Genomic DNA, 22,647 nt, shown 5'->3' on the forward strand with positions numbered 1-22,647 from the left:
CCCATCCGGTCAACATCAGATGACGTGTAGTAACTTCTAGAAGTACGTCTAGTTGTAATTTTTTATATCGCGCTGATTGCCATAAAACTGTATTGCATCATCAATATAATGTATTTGGGGCTATAGATCACGTTCTGGAGAAAGCTGCAGAAAGAGATGAAAACATACTTATACATTAGACCATACTTTACTATGAATATGTGAATGAAAAAGTTTAACGTTGCTACACAATGAACAATACATATAGGACTTTGAATGGGCCCTAATAATGGCAATGTAGCAATAGAATTTAAAAAGTTATAGCCCTGCAAAGAAGGGGACTTTCTCCATAGACAAATAGCGCTGGCAATCTATGGTATATCATGAATTTAACCTTAGGCAACCAAAGTGTTAACAATCAATAATTATAACAATAACATGAGATTTTTTTTTTTATATATATATTTGAGTCATATGGAAAGCTATTACCCCTCAACTTCATAAAAAAAAATCAGCTGCCAGGCAGCACATCACCCCCACCCTCATCCACCTCCACTGGCTCCCAGTCAAGTTCTGCATCTCTTTCAAACTCCTGCTCCTCACCTACAAGTCCCTCCATGCCCTCGCCCCCGATACCGGTCTGATCTCCTCCACCAGCACACTCCATCCCGGAACCTACGATCCTCTGATCTGGGTCTCCTCTCCATCCCTCGCACCAGGACAGAGCCTTCAGTGTGGCGTCCCCTACCCTCTGGAACTCTCTCCCTCCCGAAATCCGCAACGCCCCAACCCTGGACACCTTCAAAACAGCTCTCAAGACGCACCTTTTCACCAAGGCTTTCCCCACACTAGTTAGTTTAGGTTAGATTTAGGTGTCATTATCCCTCTACCTGCCCCCTCACCCCCCCCCCCTTTCCCCCCTATCGCCCCTTTCCCCTAGCCCTCTTGATTGTGAAGCGACCTTGGGTTTCTTGAAAGGCGCTATAAAAATGTGATTTATTATTATTATTAAAGTCTAATGTTCTTTCTTTATACATTTTCTTGAACTGAAATATATTTATACAACTCTTTAAATCATTCTGTAGAGATTTCCACAGTTTTATGCCACATACTGAAATGCACATCTGCTTTGAAGTAGTCTGTGCATGATGTAAATGGTAAATGGCTGCTTTTTTATACAGCGCTTTACAATTTGTTACTCACATTTTACCCATTCACTCACACATTCACACACCGACGGTGGAGGCAACCATGCAAGGTGCCAACCTACTCATCGGGAGCAATTAGGGGTTAAGTGTCTTGCGCAAGGACACATCGACACGCAGCCCGGGAGGAGCGGGAATCGAACCGGGAACCTCCGGATTGCCAGACGACTGGTCTACCTCCCGAGCCACTGTCGCCCCATAATGTTTAAAATGAAATGTCCTTATCTATTTTCCTACGGTTCTTGTCATTGGAGCTAAAAACAAACAACTTCTGCAAGCTTCCTGGCAATACTCTGCTTTTGCCCTGTACATATCAAATAATAAATAGAAATAGCATTCTATAGATGTGTTTCTTGTTTACGTCAGACTCTGTGCGCATCAAGGGGGGAAAAGGAACGTAGTCCAGGGTCAGATCTAAACAATCAATCCATGCCAAAGCTAGATATGTAAAGGTGAAAGACTCCATAGAGCCCCGTCGCACTTTTTTAGCACAGCAGGTCACGCAGGTTGTGGGCAACATAGTCACCTGACTCAGTTGGTGTTGCTGATTGGCTCGAACGCGGTATGTTTGTAAACAGCGAACAGGTCTATAAGCAAAACACAAGTTGGTTTTTTAATTCAATTATATCGGGTTTAGAACATTTCTGAACAAGCCTTCTTGAACTTGAGTTCCTCTACAGCTGGATCGGATGATCACACTTTTGAAATCTGGGGGCCAATCTCGGTGTTGTGCGTTCATACTAAAGCAGTCACCGCTATGGCAGTATTTGCTGTTATTATGAGTAAGCACGTTGTCCTCTTAAAGGACCGTGCCAGTGTTGTTGGCATGTGTGTTTCAAGTCATTCTTGAAACACACATGGCAAAAATTAAGTCGCCCTACATTTCTTTATCTTTTTATTGTTTTTTATTTTTATGTCTTACATACAGATGTATGCCCAGCCCATATGGGCTTACAAGACACATAAACAATAAGTATATAGTATACTTAACAATAAGTATATAGACCAAGATGGCCAAAAACAACCTGTAAACAATGTACTTCAAAGAAACAAGAGGAATTCATATACAATTATATAGGATATAATGTGTTTTGTCTCAAGTGCCATGCTTTCTCCAAAAATCCTGCAAAACTGAAAATCTTATCCACAAAAAACCAACTCGACATACAACTCTCAGACTGCCAAAACAAATCCGGATTTACAAATTGAATTTTCTCAAATAAAAACCCCCTCAAGTCGGTGTACAGTGAAAAAGGTGCAGTGAAAAACAAAATGAAATTCATCCTCTACCACTCCCAGATCACAGAACACACAAATATTAGTATTTTTTACTGTTACTGAAAGGCTTGGTAGCTATTTTGTGCAGATTTTAGCATTTTAGTCAGATGTGCTGACTTTCACAGGTTTATGTGGTGTAAGACACATTCCTCCGAATGGCTCGGGAGGTAGAGCAATCGTCTGTTCCCGGTTCGATTCCCGCTCCTCCCAGGCAGTATGTCAAAGTGTCCTTGAGCAAGACACTTAAACCCCTAACTGCTCCCAATGAGCAGGTCGGCACCTTGCATGGTGTGAATGTGTGAGTGAATGGGTAAAAATGTGAGGAACAAATTGTAAAGCGCTTTGGATAAAAGCTGCTATATAAATGCAGCCATTTACCATTTTCAGATACAATGGCAGTGGTGAGTCAGCAGAAAATAACCTTTCAGTAACAGTAACACCAGTTTGTCTCTGTGTCTGCCCCCAGGCCAGGACGTGTTCAGCTGTGGGATAGCGGGCGCGCTGCATGGCGGTCTCCTCTGTGCCTCCACGGTGCTGGATCACATCGTCTACATCGACCTGCTGCTGATGAAGAAGAAACTGAAGAAGAAGAAGGCCAGAGAGCTGGCTGAGCTGGCCAAGAAGAAGCTGCAGTGAGAAGCAGGGACGGAGACTAGTAGTGCAACTTTGAAAAGCTTGTACTTTACCTGAGTATTTCCAGTTCAGGGGACTTCATACTTTTACTCCAATACATTTCAAAGTAAACATTTTACTTTCTACTCTGCAACATTTAAAGAGAAAAGGTTTCCCTGCTAAACATGCAATTAATTAATTAAAATGCTACAAATACTGAATGGAAAACATGTACGATAACCAGAGTACTTTTTTTATCAGGGTATTTTTTTTTTACTTTCACCCAAGTACACATTCCTATGCTTCTTTCACTCCTGGGAGAAACACCTACTCCCCCTGCAGGACTGAGGTAGTACTGCAATATAGCCCTGCCATTGATTGATTAATTGAAAACTTTATTAACAGATTGCAGAATGGGTACAGTACAGTACAGCTCAATACACACAATTGTTAAGGGGATGCAGACCAGAGAAAGACTTTTGTCTTGTTTACATCAGGTGGACAATCTCACACGTGAGTTATAATCTTTGATAACCGAACGTCCTAATGATGATGTAATAATAGCTACTGGCCATTGAAAGCTAGGGAGTTCCAAGATGGACATTTCAAAGAACTTGAAGCACCTGGAAGGGCAACTCTCCAAGAAATGTTTACTGTAGTGCCAAATTTCCCTCGGGATGAATAAAGTATTTCTATTCTATTCTATTCTATTCTATAGCAGCAAGATCAACACTTTTTTCACAAAGACTATGTCTAAAAGTGTGACACTTTAAACCAATAGGAAGATTACCATCACCATATGGTCCGGGAAAAGGCCAAGGGAAGAAGGAAGAATGGAGGGAGGGAAGGAAGGAAGGAAAGAAGGATGGAAGGAAAGAAATAGAAAGTAAAGAAAGAAGTAAAAGGGAGCTCTTATTTGGGTTCATGTTATGAATGAGAAGCTGAATGTTAAACCAATGTATAAGCAGCAGTAGAACACCGGCAGTAATTTTAAAAGGTTGAAATTAAGCATCTTAGGAACTTTATATTGAAGAAAGTGTTAATGCTGCACAGTGTTGTTGCATAAGTGTATATTCACTACCCTTACATTAACAATCACATCAGAAAATGCATTATAATGCATTGTGAATCTGGTATGACTGAGTTAAGAGATGGTTATTAGCTGTTAAGTCACTCCTGTTTATGGCTGTGCAATACTGTTGCTTTCATAAAGTGTGTAGAACGCCCATTTTATAATAATCTCAGCCTCTCTTTAAAATATGTAGCCTACATGATTCTGTCTTTTGAAGGAGAATACATGATGCGGAATGTTCTGCTAAAGGCTATTTTAAAGCCTATTCTCAAGGCTTAATATTTTATATACAGAAACACATTTTGCATAATGCAGTGAATGGCGTTTTCATCGTTGCTAGTGGGTATTTGTATCTTTATTGCATAAGTTAAATAAACTTTATATACCTTTTAGAAAGTGATGTTTTGTCCATCCATGTCAACAGTGTTCAAACATCTTAAAGGAACACGCTTACATTATTGGAAATGCGCTTACCATCTTCTCCAGAGTCAGACAAGAAGTTAAGATACCAATGTACTCTCTTTGCGTTCTGTAGAAAACTATACAGGTGCAAGCTAGCCTAGCTTAGCACAAATTAATGGAAATGGATACGGACCACTAGCCTAGCTTAAAAATCCAGAAGAGGTGTCTTGACTAGCTGGTCTGTTTTTGCTTCCATTCATTTGTGCTGAGCTAGTCTAGTTTGTAGCCAGATAGCTTTCTACTGAACGCACAGAGAGGAAACGGCATTTCCCATAATGTTGGCGTTTATGAAAAATAAAAGGGTATCATTGCTGCGTTTAAAGAAAATGTAAGCATTTGAAGAGATTCCTTGTAATATTTCATCAACATTCAAATGTCAAGGCATGTAAAGTGATTTCTGAGTTCAGCTGCTTTGCCCCTTCAGTCGTTCAAAAAGGTTCCTTGCAGAACAACATCTTTATTTTCCTCCGCCAGTGATGTCATCGTGGAAATACAGCCGACCAAATCCTTCGTCAGGATTCCTCTCTCATTTATAAGAACGTAGGTCGGAGCTAAATAACTAAAAGTGATTTGAGTCAAATTCAACATGAAATCTCGTTATTCAGCAAGAAGAGCTTCCTCATCTGAACACCAAGAACAAAATACAATTTTAATAGCAAATAAAATTGCCGGATAATAATAATGATTGAGACAAATCGATACAAGTTCCAATATCAGGATTAGGGTTGAATGACATTCAAAACCACTCAGCCAAAGTGGGTAATGGAGGATTAGCTCTTTAAATATGACATTCTTATTGCATTGACCTGCACTGAGCCTCATGGGAGCCGCTAGTTCCCACCAATGTTGTTCTGACCTCACTAATAACCCCAGTGTTGTTTGGGCAAGACCTGGAATCAAAGGCAGAGGGGGGGAAACCTCAGACTTCCTGCTATAAGTGAACATTTCCTGAATAAACGGTGAACAGATTGGTTGGCAGGCGGTGGTCTGAAGTGGTGGGACCAGGGGGATCTCTGGAGAAGAATGCCCCCTCTGTCAGGCGAGGCTGTGGGATGCCAGTAGCGCTCACCGCTCAGGATATATCCCTTCAGCAGTACAGGTCCTCTGTGTGTCGCTGCTGCTGCTGCTGCTGCTGCTACTACTGCTGCTGCGACTACTATTACTACTACTAATATTACTACTGCTACTACTACTACTACTACTACTACTACTTACTACTACTACTTACTACACACAAACCACGGTTCGGTACGTACCTCGGTTTTGAAGTCACGGTTCGGTACGGATTTTCGGTACAGTGGAGGAAAGTTTGGCCACTCAGGGGTGATGTAGTGTGCAGTAACTAATTGTACTTGTAGGGCTGTCAACGAATATTCTATATTGAAATTAATAATCAACTTGTAAAGAAAAGAGAAAATAATTATAATTATATTAGATTGTGAAAAAAACAGCCCCCGGTGGGTGGTTAACATACTATTGTATTCGTTCGGTAGACACTACAGCCATTCGGTACGGTACGGTACACACTGAAACGGTTCGGTACGGATACGTGTACCTTTACACCCCTACTACTACTACTACTACTGCTGCTGCTGCTGCTGCTGCTGCTGCTGCTGCTGCTGCGGGATCATCCCTATGTTCCCCGGGTCCTATGTTCCCCGGTTGATTGATTAATTGATTGAAATTTCTATTAATGTTTATTATTTTATTAATTATTAATGTCCGCCTTGTTTCGAACTGGTTAAGCTTAGGCCCTCTTTCGAAGTTGGTTAAGGTTAGAGTTTGGAATCAGGGCTGGTGGTCTAACATTTTCAATCAATCAATCAATCAATCGGGGAACATAGGACCCGGGGAACATAGACATGCTTGATTGATTGATTGGTTGAAAACTTTATTAACAGATTGCAGAATGGGTACAATACAGTACAGCTCATTGTTAAGGGGATGCAGACCAGAGAAAGACTTTTGTCTTGTTTACATCAGGGTCCCCCATTTTCAATTCATCAGGACATATATGACATACATGACATACAGATAGACAGTACTGCTACATCTATATATTTATGACATACCAGATTTGCAAATACAGTACTGTTTGTGATACAAAAAGAGTCCAGAAAAGAGAGTATATACATTTTACGTAAAAACTGTACATTGGAGGAGGTTGGGTTGGGTGGGGGGGAACACTGTACAACTGTACAAGCAAAACTGTACATTGGAATATTGACAACCATACTAGGTAATTTACTGTACATTGGAGGGGGTTGGGGGAGGGGAAACACTGTACAAACAAGCAAAACAGTACATTGGAATATTGACAACCATACTAGGTAATTTACTGTACATTGGAGGGGGTTGGGTTAGGACATTTACAGGGGCCAGTTTCGAATTGCAGTCTCCCGTAGGTGTTCTTTGAGAGTGGTTTTGAAAGTGGGTAGTGATTCACATTCCTTTACAGCTTTAGGTAGGGCGTTCCACATTGATGTGGCATAATTGCGAAACGTGTTTAGTCCCTTGTTTGAGCCGAATCTGGGTTTAACATGATTTGTGGAGCTCCCTCTGGTGTTGTGATCGTGGTATTCACTGACCTTTGGGAAGTATTTTGACATGTACATGGGTACCTTGGTCGTGTAGTGTATCTTGTAGACCAGGCCCATTGCAAGTTGCTGTACTCTGTCGTCTACTCTAAGCCATCCTAGGTTGTCAAAGTGGGCAGGGGTGAGGTGGGTTCTAGGAGTAAGGTCAAGCAGTAGTCTGACCAGTTTGTTTTGAGATGTTTGTAATTTTGTTTTAGCGCCTTTGAGGTGCTTTGGTACCATGAGGTGCAAGCATAGTCGTAGTACCCTTGAATGAGTGCTCCTGCCAGAGTCTTCAGGGTATTCTTGTTTACCAGAGAGGAGATCCGGTACAAGAATCGAGTTCGTTGGTTGACTTTTTTTATTACATTGGATGCCATTTTGTCACAGGAAAGATTAGCCTCTAGGATGGATCCCAGCAGCTCCCGCTGCTACTACTATTACTACTACTGCTGCTGCTGCTGCTGCTATGGCAAGCCGTTTTAATATTTATTCCCATTTTCTAGCTAGCTGGGGACCTAGCTAGCTCATTCACAAGGACAATTTTGCGAATGAACTAGCTGGGTACCCAACTAGCTCATTCGCAAAGATGACCTAGCTAGCTGGGTACCCAGCTAGTTCATTCACAAAGACACATTTGCGAATGAGCTAGCTCACTACCTAGGTTGCAAATGTGTCAGCTAGCTGGGTACCCAGCTAGCTAGGTAGCACGTGTCTTAGCTAGTTAACTAGCCGGCTTTGTCCCATAGGCTTTACACCAAATTTTGCCTCAGCTAGTAGCTAGCTCATTCGCAAAATGGTCCTTGCGAATGAGCTAGCTGGGTACCCAGCTAGCTGACACATTAGCTAGCTGGGTACCCAGCTAGCTCATTCGCAAGGACCATTTTGCGAATGAGCTAGTTGGGTACCCAGCTAGCTAATGTGTTTTTGCAAATGAACTAGCTGGGTACCTAGCTAGCTCATTCGCAAGGACCATTTTGCGAATGAGCTAGTTGGTTAACCAGCTAGTTAATTTGCAAAAACACATTAGCTAGCTGGGTACCCAGCTAGCTCATTCACAAAATAGTCCTTGTGAATGAGCTAGCTAGGTACCCAACTAGTTCATTCGCAAAGACACATCACATTAGCTAGCTGGGTACCTAGCTAGCTCATTCACAAAATACTCCTTGTGAATGAGCTAGCTAGGTACCCAGCTAGTTCATTCGCAAAGACACATTAGCTAGCTGGGTACCCAACTAGCTAGCTTGTCTTTGCGAATCAGCTAGCTGGGTAGCTAGCTAGCTCATTTGCAAGGACACATTTGTGAATGAGCTGATTCATGAGTGTTTGGGGGCGGGGGGTGTTGGTGTTTGGGGGCGAGGACCAGGCCAGCAAGGCCTCACCTCCATACTAGTATAGCTGGGCAGGCATAACAGAGTGTGAATGAGCTAGTTCGTTAACCAGCTAGCTCATTTGCAAGGACCATTTTGTGAATGAGCTAGTTCGTTAACGAGCTAGCTCATTCGCAAGGACACATTTGTGAATGAGCTAGTTCGTTAACCAGCTAGCTCATTCGCAAAGACCATTTTGTGAATGAGCTAGCTGGGTACCCAACTAGCTCATTCGCAAAGATGACCTAGCTAGCTGGGTACCCAGCTAGCTAATGTGTCTTTGCGAATGAACTAGCTGGGTACCTAGCTAGCTCATTCACAGGAACAATTTTGCGAATGAACTAGCTAGGTACCCAACTAGCTCATTCGCAAAGATGACCTAGCTAGCTGGGTACCCAGCTAGCTCATTCGCAAAGACACATTTGCAAATGAGCTAGCTCACTACCCAGCTAGCTAGGTAGCACGTGTCTTAGCTAGTTAACAAAATGGTCCTTGCGAATGAGCTAGCTGTTTAACGAACTAGCTCATTCACAAAATGTGTCCTTGCGAATGAGCTAGCTCGTTAATGAACTAGCTCATCCTTTGTCCTCACCATCCGCCCCCAAACACCCTCCACCCCCAAACACCCTCTGCTCCGCCCCAAAACAGCCCTCCGTTCCACCCCCAAACTCCCTCCACCCCCAAACACCATCAGCTAGCTGGTTAACCAACTAGCTCATTCACAAAATGGTCCTTGCGAATGAGCTAGCTAGCTACCCAGCTAGTTGATTCGCAAGGACAACCTAGCTAGCTGGGTAACCAGCTAGCTCATTCGCAAAGACATATCTGCAACCTAGGTAGTGAGCTAGCTCATTCGCAAATGTGTCTTTGTGAATGAACTAGCTGGGTACCCAGCTAGCTAGTAGTCTACATTGTTGAAATTGATCAAGTACTTTCAGAGATTTGTCCATTTAGGTGATTAAACAAATGTATGCTAATTATGCAAATAAAAAAAATTGCCCAACATGTTAAACTTAGCATCCGGCAGTTTCTAAGTGCTGGTGACCCATACTATTCATATCTATCATAAAAGTTTGGTGGTTCCAAAATTTCCGGGTTCATTGTGTTGGCAAATAGACTATAGGTCATCTTTGCGAATGAGCTAGTTGGGTACCCAGCTAGTTCATTCGCAAAATTATCCTTGTGAATGAGCTAGCTAGGTCCCCAGCTAGCTAGAAAATGGGAATAAATGTTAAAACGGCTTGAGAACCTATATAACCTTTAATGGGGCCATGCTTCAGTCTATGCAAGCCCTGAAATAAATGCTGAAAACCTATTTTTTTTACCTAATTTTAGGTGCACTACAGAGTACGATCCGGCGTTTATTTCAGCAGGGCCTGTACAAAATGAAGCGTGGCCCCATTGACTTTGCATTTTGTTTTGTGGCTAACATGCTGGTGTCTAGCATGAGGAATAACGGCATGGGTTGTGCTGAGAAAGTCTCCACTGATCAACATCATCGATGAGCAGGAAATCGGATACGTTCAAAAATCTCACCCTTTAATGACAACGAGTGAAAAGGAACGCTGCTTGGTGCTTTGGGGGAAGTATTCATCCTTTGCAACATTAGTCACTTAAAGGAACACGCCAACATTTTGGGAAATTAGCTTACAAGAAGATAGATACCAGTTTCCTCTCTGTGCGTTCAGTAGAAAGCTATCTGGCTGCATGTTAGCCTAGCTTAGCACAATGCATGGAAGCGGACATGCCCATTGTCCAACTAACATCTCTCCCGAAGGCTAACCGGTCATGTCCGCTTCCATGCATTGTGCTAAGCTAGGCTAACATGCAGCCAGATAGCTTTCTACTGAACGCACAGAGAGGAAACTGGTGTCTATCTTCTTGTCTCTCTCTGGAGAAGACTGTAAGCTAATTTCCCAAAATGTTGGCATGTTACTTTAAAGTTGCTACAGATAACATTCAGCCACTAGATGTCGCACTAGAGCACCAGCATGTCATTTATCCAATCAGGTGCATTCCACGTGGGGGAAATGGGAAGTAGGGAGGGGATACATGCAGGTAAAATGTAAACAATAACATTCATTTTGGAACCTGCCAACATTCTTTTTTAAGACATTTATTAATCAGTCATCTTTTTGGGGGGGGGAAGCAATACTATTATTCTGTACCTTTCTAAAAGCTCTGTGGATGTATTCTTAAAAATAAAATAAAAAGATTATGGCTCTGGAGAAGACCGTAAGCAGCACATTCCCAATAATGTTGGCACTTTCTTTTAATTATCTTGACCAAGACTCAGGTGTGGGCGGCTGCGTAACCCCAGCCATCCCCACACCACAGGCACCAATTCATGTTATCTAAATCAGTAGATCAGGAATGTAAGTTTCACTTGACCGGTATGAACCCCTTTACAATCCCTTTCCTCTGGTCTCCTGCCGTGGGCGCGCTCCCGCGTGTTGAGGCATGCTGTATTTATCAGGAGACGTCCCGGAGGGTTGGATCTTACACCGGCAGTCAGCCTATATACGCATGCTCGATAGTGTCCCTAGACGGATATCCAATGTAGTGTCCTGCCAGTGACATCATCACCATGTTGACCACACAGCTTCTAGCACCAGCCACCTGCCAGATGCCAAAAACACAAGAGAACCCGACTAAAGAGCTCAATCTCTCCTTTCCCTCTCTTTTTTTCTCTTCCCTTTCTTCCTTCCTTCCTTATTTCTTTCCTTCAATCTTTCCTACATCATTACACACAAGCCACGTAAGTCTTTTTATATTCCGAGGAAGGGCCACGAGTACTGAAACGTCAAGATTCTCTTTAACCCTTTCACAACCACACTACAGAATGTTAACCCTTTCACTACCGTAGTGAAAGGGTTAACCCTCTGTAGTGTGGTTGTGCAAGGGTTAACCCTTTGTCGTGTGGCAGTGAAAAGAAGGGTTTGATTGATTGATTGATTGATTGAAAACTTTATTAACAGATTGCAGAATGGGTACAATACAGTACAGCTCAATGCACACAATTGTTAAGGGGATGCAGACCAGAGAAAGACTTTCGTCTTGTTTACATCAGGGTCCCCCATTTTCAATTCATATTGATCTTAATTAACATAATTAACCTTCTGTAGTGTCACAGTGAAAGGGTTAACCGTTTGGTGTGTGGCAGTGAAAGGGTTACACCAAGCTGTCCTCCCTGTTCCCACGCAGTGTCTCCCGTGCTTCTCTGAGCTTCGTCACTCTTGCCAAAATGTCTGACTCACCACTGTGTGCTATGAAATGATAGGGTGGACCCTGTATCACGGAGGAAATCACATATGTACATCTTTATATGTACTTCACTGTGCTTCACTGTGCATCACTGAGCACAGGGTAACAATACTATCTTCCTAGACTTTTACTTTTAAACCAACATAGTACAATTGTACTTACTGACTGTATATTTTCCCGGACCGTATTTTATTCGTAGGCTTATTTTTATTCTTATTCGTGACTTTTGGTTTTGTCTACCTAAATGTTTACTGTTTACTGTGAGCGATTTGTAGTGCCAAATTTCCCTCTGGATGATTAAAGTATTTCTATTATATTCTATATATAAGGTCATCATAGGGAAGCTTCCCCTATACCTCTGTACCTCTGTAGCTTGCTTTCCTTTGCCTCTAGTAAGATGCCAGACCAGGTCCACTACTAGATGATGGCTATACTTTTAAATTCCCAGAGTAGTCACTGAAGTCGGAAAGACAACCTTCTTTTCCACTCTGCACCCCTGGCGTGGAATGAGCTGCAGGAGCTCATCCCACCTGGACGCCCTGGTCTCGCTTGGTGAATTAACCCTTTCACTACCACACTACAGAAGGTTAACCCTTTCTCTACTGTAGTGTGGTTGTGAAAGGGTTAACCATTTGTTGTGTCGCAGTGAAAGGGTTAACCTTCTGTATTGTCGCAGTGAAAGGGTTAACCCTTTGATAATGAACGGGTTAAAATATTTATTGCAGAGCTCCGTGCAGGAAGGTCATTGCTTTCTGTGATTTTGGTGCCAGGTGATTATTTCTGTAGCGCTTTCACAGCCATGCACTTTTGTTGTTATGTAAACTCTTGTAGGTTTTTTTTGTCTGTGATATGCTGTATATTGTATTGCTGCTGTTATCTTGGCCAGCTCTCCATTGCAAAAGAGATCTTGTATCTCTCAATAGGACTTCCTGATTAAATAAAGGATACAAAAACTAAAACGCTGAGAAGTTTGGGTGTGAAAGGTGCTCCTTCTGTCCCAAGTGTTCCCATCTCTACACACCACTCTGCCAGGTATAGCTGACCAGTGCCCAGTCACTCTTTTATACGCTAAAGCCTACTTTGGCTGCTAAGAAAATAAACCCTTTTGGTGAAATTCTGAACCCACAGCACAGGCTACTATGGCTGGTTGATGCAAAAGTTATAGTTCCGTGCCCTGATGTGAACACAGATTAATTACAGAGCCGTTCTGTTTACACAAGGTGGGTGTGAGAACGCCCCCACCTCCACCTCCTCCTCCTCCTCCTCCTCCTCCTCCTCATCCACCTCCCAGCCTCCTCCTCTGCAACATGTAGAGCAGCGATTGGCTGAGAGACAGTAGGAGGACGAGGCGTGTTGCTGGCCTCTCCTCTCTTTGTTCCAGACATCTTTCTTTTCCAGATGTTGAGGCTCCTCCCCACGGGGGGGGGGGGGGGGGGGGGCAGGCTTGGCAGGGGCCACGGCGTCACAGCCTCCCCACAGCTCCAGACGTGCCAGGAACTACAGCTGCTTCCAATCTGAGAGAGGGCCGTCTTAAGGAGGGTCCGAGCAGACGGTCCAGACGAGAGGAAGACGGGGGTTCTGGGACACGACACACACACACACACACATAGGGGCAGAGGATATTTAGCATTTTAGCATTTTTAGATTATATATTAGATTTTGATTATTGGATTATTACATTATATATTGCATATATTTAGCATTTAGCTTTTTTTTTAGATTATATATTAGATTAGATTTAGATTATTGGATGATTAGATTATATATTGTAACTATTTATTGTAGAGCAAATATAACTGAGAGGGCATACATACCCTCATCTTGCACCTTGTTGCCAATATGCACATGTCCAGAGTTAATGATATTGATTTGTTATAGTTTGTTTACACTGCTTTTTACTACCTGTACCTCCCCTCCCCCCTCCCCCATGCTGCTATGATGCCTGAATTTCCCCAAGGGGATCAATAAAGGAATATCTTATCTTACACACACACACACACACACATGGGCAGAGGATTCAGACTACCACAAGAGCTTCACAGTGCTCCATCACCCATTCCTTTGGTGCGACTTCCACTAGATATCTGATGTTTCTCACATCTCATTCTGGTGTGTATAGCTTTGTCTGTGTGTCGGTGGAGAAAACTACTAACTATAGACCAAGACCATGTGGCCACTTCTCTGCTCAGATCCGTCCCCCTTCTTCCAGCGCTGTGGCAAAAAAACCACAGAAGTTAAAACTTGCTCAATGGAAAATCCCAGAAAATGAAAAAAAAAATTAAAGGAAAAGGAAAAATGGTGGTCGCTATGACAATGATTTCCCCCCCCCCCCCCCCTCCTGTGTAGAATGTGAAACCCAGTTGGTCTCCTCGGGCCTGCCTGCTACGTACGGTACACACATGGCCCAGAGCAGCGCTTCCTTCCACACTGTTTAACTTAGTTCTGCATCGGCGCCGCAGCATATGACACCCCAGAGGGAATCTCTGTACTGACCCATTTCTACCAGTGTCTCTCTACCTCCACATTCCATCTCCGTCGCCAGTTCTACCGGTATATAGGTGCTTTGATTTAGTTTATCGTCAGTTCTTTGTGTACTTCTGTGAACGTAAAGAAAATAAATACGGTTTCCTCCCAGGCCAGAGCAGTGCAACAACAAGAAGGATTCAAATAGACACAAAGACACCCAATCAATGATTAAATAAAAACATATACATCAACATATAAGACATTTAATCAATGATCAAATAAAAACATATAAGTCAACATATAAGACACTCAATTACCAAATAAAAACATATAAGTCAACATATAAGACACTCAATCAATGATCAAATGAAAACATATAAGTCAACCTGTAAGACACCCAATCAATGATTCAGCAGCGCAGCTGATTAAAGTGCATTTTGTGACATTTCTCAATGTTGTCATTATGTTGGGGGTCATAGTCTGTTCATAATCCTGACAGTCCCGGTGGCAGCAGATCCAACAAGCCCGGTCCATGTGACTGTCTGTGAGTCTGAGAAGCCACGCTTGGCAATACCCGCCCTTCAGTCCAAACCGAGTCCAAATCGGTTTAGGAGAGGAATGACTGTAATCTGTTATGACGACACCCGTACTGTCAAAGAAAGCCAATCAGATGTTAATATTTTTGATGAAGCAGCTTGTTTGAGGGGCATGATTGCTTTTGACCAATGCGTTTTGACCTGCCTTGGGCATCTCTTCTAGTTTACAATTTGGACCCATGTTTTTGAGTCAAAGAGTCTTCTGGTCACTTCTGCAGCTTCAGGTTTCAGCATGGATTACTTGATCCATAGATGGGTGATCAACATTCTACCACCTCAGCGAACTCTATTGCTAGTTGATCCCGATCCCACTGTCTGAGTCAGTTGTGTGGAATTTGCCTTGGCCATGACCTTCTCTTTTCAGCTGTTAGTAATATTTCCTGTGGGGCTGTGCTGCACATTTGATTATAAATTATGCTGCATGTTTGACTTGGAGAGAGAGAGGGAGAGAGAGAGATAGAGAGGGGGATAGATAATGGGGGAGAGATAGAGAGAGAGAGGGATATAGGAAGAGAGATATAGAGAGGGATAGAGGAAGAGAGAGATACAGAGTAGAGAGAGGGTGAGAGAGAGGAAGAGAGATATAGAAAGAGAGAGATAAAGGGGGAGAGAGAGAGAGAGAGAGAGAGAGAGAGAGAGAGAGAGAGAGAAAGAGATAGAGAGAGAGTAGAGAGAGAGAGGGAGAGTGAGAGAGAGATATAGAGTGAGAGAGATAGAGAGAGAGAAAGAGAGAGAGTGAGAGAGGATGGAAAAGAAAGAGGCCTAGGGAAGGGAGAGTCTATACCTCTTTCTTAAACTGGCCATAACAAGATAATAGTTGTGTACTGATCTCTTGTGTTTGTGCAGTGCTTTGATCTCTATCTCACTGTTTGTACTTCAGTCTCTACTCCGCACACAAACTTTCAAATGTTCATACAGATTAAGAGTCTTGTGTTTCTGTGTCATTCTAGCAGAAACAGTTGCACCAAATAATAACATAAATAACAAATAATATACAGAACAGGGAGAGGCAGAAAACCCAAATGGCTTATTTTGAAGCCTCCACCTAAACCATGTTAACATTTCATAGTGTTGTAAAAACCAGAAGATTCATTTTACTATAAAAGCAATGGCAAACTAATAATAATAAAATATATACAATAAATGTGTATGTGTGTGTACAGTATGTGTGTCTGTGTGCACGTGTGTGTGTGTGTGTGTGTGTGCATACATTATTCTAGACAATACATGAGAGTAACAAGTAGAACAGCAAATAGTGAAACTGAGAAAAATTACTTCAACGGTACTGCTGGTACAAAAATAGATTGTATACAATACACAAATACATTTATGTACCAACAAATACATTTGACAGGACAGGAGATAAACACTGAGTCATTTTTCTCAGTTTCGCCACTTGCACAGACGGTATTCGTTTTCGCATGATAGAGTGCTCCAAGCACAAAGGGCTGGTGTGTAGAGGTTACCTACTGTTACTTACTGTTACTTACTGTTACCCACTGTTACTTACTGTTATCTATTGTTACCTACATTTACCTACTGTTAGAGATTCAAGAGATTTATTTGTCACGTACATACACAAGACCTGTAGTGAAATGAAGGTGGCCATGCCCGCCTCGATTGTGCAAAAAATACAAATAATAAAATAGAATAGATAATAAAATAGACATGCTAAAAGGTAATACAAAAAAAATACAATACAATGCTAAGCTTAAGAATTAAGGTAAAGTACTATATATAATAATTGTACTAATGTACAGTTATGTTTCTTGTGTGTGGTGTGTATGTATGTGTGTGTGTGTGTGTGTGTGCAAGTGAGGGTGTGTGTGTGTGTGTGTGTGTGTGTTCATGTGTGCTTGTGTGTGCTTGTGTGTGGATATATCAGTGTTCTGATGGCCTGGGGGAAGAAGCTGAGTCTGAGTCTCTCTTTTCTTGCTGCATGTATGCGGAGGCGCTTGTCTGACCGCAGCAGCTTGAACAGGCTATTGTTGGGGTGGTGAGGGTCCTTCATTATTCTGCAGGCTCTGGATTTGCACCTCCTATTGTATAAGTCCTGCAGGGTGGTAGTGAAATACCCGTAGTACGCTCTGCTGAGCGCACCACTCTCTGTAGACTTGTAGAGCCTTCCTGTCCTGGGAATTGCAGTTGTCAAACCAGGAAGTGATATTCCCAGTCAGGATGCTCTCCACAGCCCCGGAGTAGAAGGAGTGGAGTATCTTCCCTGATTGACTTCCTTAATTGTCTCAGGTGATAGAGGCGCTGCTTTGCCTTTTTTACCACAGTGTCTGTGTGTTGTCCATGTCAGGTCCTCTGTGATGTGGACTCCCAGGTACTTAAAACTGCTCACCCTGTCCACGATAGCCCCATTAATCCACAGTGGCGTGTGTGTCTATCACACACTGTTACCTACTGTTACCTATTGTTACAGTACCTACTATGGAATCCAGAGTGTGATTGGAGAGCCTCTTCTTATCTGGGCTTTTGTCTCCTCAGGCAGGCCACACCCATGCATCTGGCAACCACAAACATTTGACCTTTGACCTCCAGCCACTTCTGCAAGAGATCCCAGGAATGGAATGACAGAGGCCCCCCCCCCCCCCCCAGCACATAGCATAGCCACACACGTTGTGTTGTTTTTCAAGATGGCTGCAACACATTCAACCGGAGGTGACGTTGAATCACAGTCAAAGGAAATAAGATGACACAAAGATAAAAACATGTAACGAACACAATAAAAACAAGATAAAAACAAGAAAATATGCTAAAACATTTACAAAATTAAGCACAATGGTTAGTGATCAAAGCTTTAAATTGTCCAATAAATTGCATTGAAGGGCGTTCTAAGAGCACGGAGCACCAAAGGAGAAGGCAGCCATTCCCACCCAGCATCGTTGTACTGCTGGGAGGATGCTTACCGCTAAGAGCTGTGAAAATAAACAAATCACAGCTCCCTGCAAGAGAAGGATCAACCAACAGCGGTGAGTATCATACTGTAGCTATCCGGTGTCTAAAGGTTAGATTAGAACACATCCATAAGGACAACACAACACACCTGTTCCTAAGATGTCAGTATTTTTTTTATTTATATTGTTTACTTATAATTATACTATATTCTATTGTGCTTCTATTTCATTTAGTTTATATCCCATTTTATTTTACTCCACCACCTTTTAATTTTTTTTTACAGTAGTTCCGCCCTGGCCTATTTTTTTGTTCATAATTCTATTCTATTCTATTGTGCTTCTATCTTAACACTTTCAGCGCCAGAGAGCGCTGTGTACTGTGTGGTTGAAAGGCCAGCGCTCTAAAGTATAGGAATACGTGGCGGTGTTTGCAGGGCTATAACTATATTATACTAATCCCAGAAAACGACGCTAGGCAGCAATACGTGCATTTCACTAAAAACGTGCCGTTTCTCGCCTGTACACGCTACTGTTTCGAAATCAAATCTATATTATCGGTATTATGTTTCATCATGAATGCATGAAAGGGTGGGGGGGGGGGTGGGGCGGGGGGATACGTGGAATACGTTACACTACGCTCCGATCGCAATGAAGGAATTATTGGATCAACGCAAGATTGATATTCATGGGAGGCTGGTAATGGCCCCCAACGTGTATTATACTAAATGCATTGGCGTTCCGTCCCTACACATGCTACAATTAAAAAATCAAATGCATATGATAGGTATTATGTTCCATCATGAATGCATGAAAGGGTGGGGGGGCGGTGGGGGGGGCGGGCGTTTTTTTATGCTTTGATCGTCACCAACGGAATACGTTATGGACTAGCGTTACACACATACGCTCGGATCACAATGAAGGAATGCTTTGATCAACGCAATATTGATATCATATAGCCCTTACCTTGACTAAGATGTGTCCCAAAAAGAATATTCCAATTATCTGATTGCGAGTCCCAGTATTGGTGTCAATCGTGTCGCCAACATAATAATAATAATAATAATAATAATCGGGACAACCGCTCCCCTTGCCCGACATGGAAAAGTCCGCCTGGACCAATATAATTGACGCACAGCCCAATACACAGAGTTTCAAAGGGTGCTCGGTTGGATGTGGCCGGTATTGCACTTTTGGGATCTCAGACTCATTCCCTATGATAAGACCAGGCTCCCTGGATGGATAATGAATGGAAATATCGAATAAAAGAAAAAACGGCTAAAGCCCGACTATACTCGAGTCTGGCGCTGAACGTTCGGCGAGTTAACCCGACTATCACGGGTCTGGCGCGGAAAGTGTTAATTTTGTTCATATTCCATTTATTTATTTTATTCCGCCTTTTTATTTTATTATCTGTCCGTTATTGTCTGTCCGTTAATGTTGCACTGAAAACGACCAAAGCAAATTCCTTGTATGTGAAAACTACTTGGCAATAAAGACCTTTCTGATTCTGATTCTGATTCTGATTCTGTCTAATATGTCATTACTGTGAATAAAGGCTTAATTCCTGTTTTTTTGGTGTGACGGCTCCGTATATACACACACACACACACACACACACACACACACACACACACACACACACACACACACACACACACACACACACACACACACACACACACACAAGCAGAGCGTCTAGGAGGAATGACTTGGAGAACGCCAGAGGGGGAACGCTTTCCATTCTGTGGAGACAGACCTAATCGCAGAGAGAGAGAGAGAGAGAGAGAGAGAGAGAGAGAGAGAGAGAGAGAGAGAGAGAGAGAGAGAGAGAGAGAGAGAGAGAGACACAGACACACGGAATGGGGGGAAAAAATAGTGAAAAGAGGAGCAACGTTGTGGTTCATAGAAAGAGTGCCTCTCTCTCTCTCTGCCTCTCTCTCTCTCTGCCTCTCTCTCTCTGCCTCTCTCTCTCTGTCACTCTCTCTCACTCACTCTATCTCTCTCTCTGTGAGTGAGAGAGAGAGAGAGTGAGTGAGTGAGAGAGAGAGAGTGAGAGAGAGTGTGAGAGAGAGGCAGAGAGAGAGAGAGAGAGAGCGAGGCAGAGAGAGAGGCAGAGAGAGAGAGAGAGAGAGAGCGAGAGAGGCAGAGAGAGAGACATAGAGAGAGAGAGACAGAGAATGATATAGAGAGAGTGAGAGGCAGAGAGACACAGAGAGAGAGAGGCAGAGAGAGAGACACACAGAGAGAGAGTGAAAGAGAGAGGCAGAAAGTGAGAGAGAGAGGCAGAGAGTGAGAGAGAGAGGCAGAGAGAGATAGAGAGAGAGTGAGAGAGAGAGGCAGAGAGAGAGATAGAGAGAGATAGAGAGAGGCAGAGAGAGAGGCAGAGAGAGTGAGAGAGATGCAGAGAGAGATAGAGAGAGAGGCAGAGAGAGAGGCAGAGAGAGAGAGAGAGAGAGAGAGAGAGATTAACTTTTTCTATGAACCACAACGTTGCCCCTTTTCACTCCTGACGTTTTCCCCATTCCATGTGGGTTTCTCTCTCTCTCTCTCTCCTCTCTCTCTCTCTCTCTCTCTCTCTCTCTCTCTCTCTCTCCCTCTCCCTCTCTCTCTGCCTCTCTCTCTCCTCTCTCTCTCTCTCTCTCTCTGAGTGTGGCTCCTCCTTTCAGTTTCAAGTCATAATCCAGATCCTCAAATTACACCATTTAGTCTGGAAGGTCTACACCTCCTCCCCCATCCCCCACCCTCCAACCACCCGACTCACCTAGTAACCCTCTTATCCACCCTTAAAAGCATCCGCCTTCGTCATTCATCTTTTCTTGTCTTTTTCCTGTCATTTAAGCAGGTTGTGTCGACAGTCGACACAGTAATTCAGCTCGTCAGGTCCTTAGTGGAAAATCATACTAAAAGTGCTAAAATTGCAGTATTTTGCTATTTAATATAAAATGTGCTTAATATCAATAGTTCCACGAAAAGCTTCTATGTACAGAGGAATGGTCTTTCGATTCCGTTCATTGTTTGTTCGCTGAAACAGGGGCCCATCGGACATTTTGTACGTAAAGCCTTTTTTCTTCTTCAAAGTAGGTAGGTATAGTAGTAAGTAGTAGGTGTTTACTTTTATTAACTTTTTACATATAACGTTACTTTAGTAAAACTATTAAGTCCTCTAAGGTGGAAACACTGAAGTACAGTGTATTTGAGTACAATACTTGAGTAAAGTCAATTCCTCAGTGGAAGGAGGAGTATATATATATATATATATATATATATATATATATATATATATATATATATATATATATATATATATATATATATATATATATATATATATATATATATATATATATATATATATATATATATATATATATATCCACTAGAGGGGGCTCTTCCATCTTCCTGGTCCCAGCCGGCCTTCATGGAGAGATGATCCCAGAACAATACAGACGAACTGAAGCTCAGGGCAAAGATGAAGAAGACTGTGCTTTTCCTCACAGCCTCTCACAGCATACGGGTAGAAAACCTCTCAAGAAAACCCAGACGAAAAACAAGACTGGACAAGACGGACTCGCTCGGAAAGCTGCCGTTCAGGTGTTCAGCTTGAGCTTTGGACATAAACTTAACATTTAAAAAAGAAAAAACATTTTAAACTATTGGCCACAACCTAAAAATAGTGTAATAAGAATGGAAGAATGTCTTTGTCATCGTTAATAGCCCCCCCCCCCCTCCTCCCTATTGGTTTAACCCTTTCACTACCACACTACCAAAGGGTTAACCCTTTCACTGCGACGATACAGCAGGTTAACCCTTTCACTGTCACACTACAGACGGTTGAAAGGGTTAACCTTCTGTCGTGTGGTAGTGAAAGGGTTAACCTTCTGTAGTGTGGCAGTGAAAGGTTAACCTTCTGTCGTGTGGTAGTGAAAGGTTAACCTTCTGTAGTGTGGTAGTGAAAGAGTTAACCTTCTGTCGTGTGGTAGTGAAAGGTTAACCTTCTGTCGTGTGGTAGTGAAAGGGTTAACCTTCTGTCGTGTGGTAGTGAAAGGGTTATCCTTATGTAGTGTGGTAGTGAAAGGGTTAACCTTCTGTAGTGTGGTAGTGAAATGGTAACCTTCTGTAGTGTGGTAGTGAAAGGTTAACCTTCTGTCGTGTGGTAGTGAAAGGTTAACCTTCTGTCGTGTGGTAGTGAAAGGGTAACCTTATGTAGTGTGGTAGTGAAAGGGTTAACCTTCTGTAGTGTGGTAGTGAAAGGGTTAACCTTCTGTAGTGTGGTGGTGAAAGGGTTAACCTTATGCAGTGTGGTAGTGAAAGGGTTAACCTTCTGTCGTGTGGTAGTGAAAGGGTTATCCTTATGTAGTGTGGTAGTGAAAGGGTTAACCTTCTGTAGTGTGGTAGTGAAAGGGTAACCTTCTGTCGTGTGGTAGTGAAAGGTTAACCTTTTGTCGTGTGGTAGTGAAAGGGTTAACCTTCTGTAGTGTGGTAGTGAAAGGGTTAACCTTCTGTAGTGTGGTAGTGAAAGGGTTAACCTTATGTAGTGTGGTAGTGAAAGGGTTAACGTTAAGTTCTGTCAATAGTGGTGACGCTCGGCATCACTCATGCACTATCCCCGCATGTGCACGCGCACTGAATAAAATTCCACAATGTACCTTTATCCCAGTATTCGTCTGACCACACCCCTCGTTAGCTTACCTTCATAAGTAGGTGTGTGGTCACCTGCTCTCCTCCTTCCCAAGCTTTCACCACAAGGTGAGATCAAGGGCTGCAGCGGCGTCGGATGCCGAGCGTCACCACTATTGACAGAACTTGGTTATAGTCATAACCTATCATTCTGTTTCATAGTGGATCCGCTCGGCATCACTCATGC

General features: G+C 42.8%; 1 protein-coding gene across 1 annotated transcript in view; it reads left to right on the forward strand.

The window, feature by feature from the left end:
• LOC311242057 (inactive all-trans-retinol 13,14-reductase) overlaps window positions 1-3,098 on the forward strand; it is a gene marked incomplete at both ends in the record, with an annotated part of 113,154 nt that extends 110,056 nt beyond the window's left edge. The window contains one exon of the mRNA XM_084331010.1: window positions 2,929-3,098. Within this exon, the coding sequence (XP_084187136.1) occupies window positions 2,929-3,098 (170 nt within the window). The remainder of the gene's footprint in view (window positions 1-2,928) is intronic.
• Between the last annotated feature and the right edge of the window lie 19,549 nt (window positions 3,099-22,647).

The sequence above is a fragment of the Notolepis coatsorum genome, assembly GCF_963971535.1.
Source record: "Notolepis coatsorum genome assembly, chromosome: 15".
NCBI lineage: Eukaryota > Metazoa > Chordata > Actinopteri > Aulopiformes > Paralepididae > Notolepis > Notolepis coatsorum.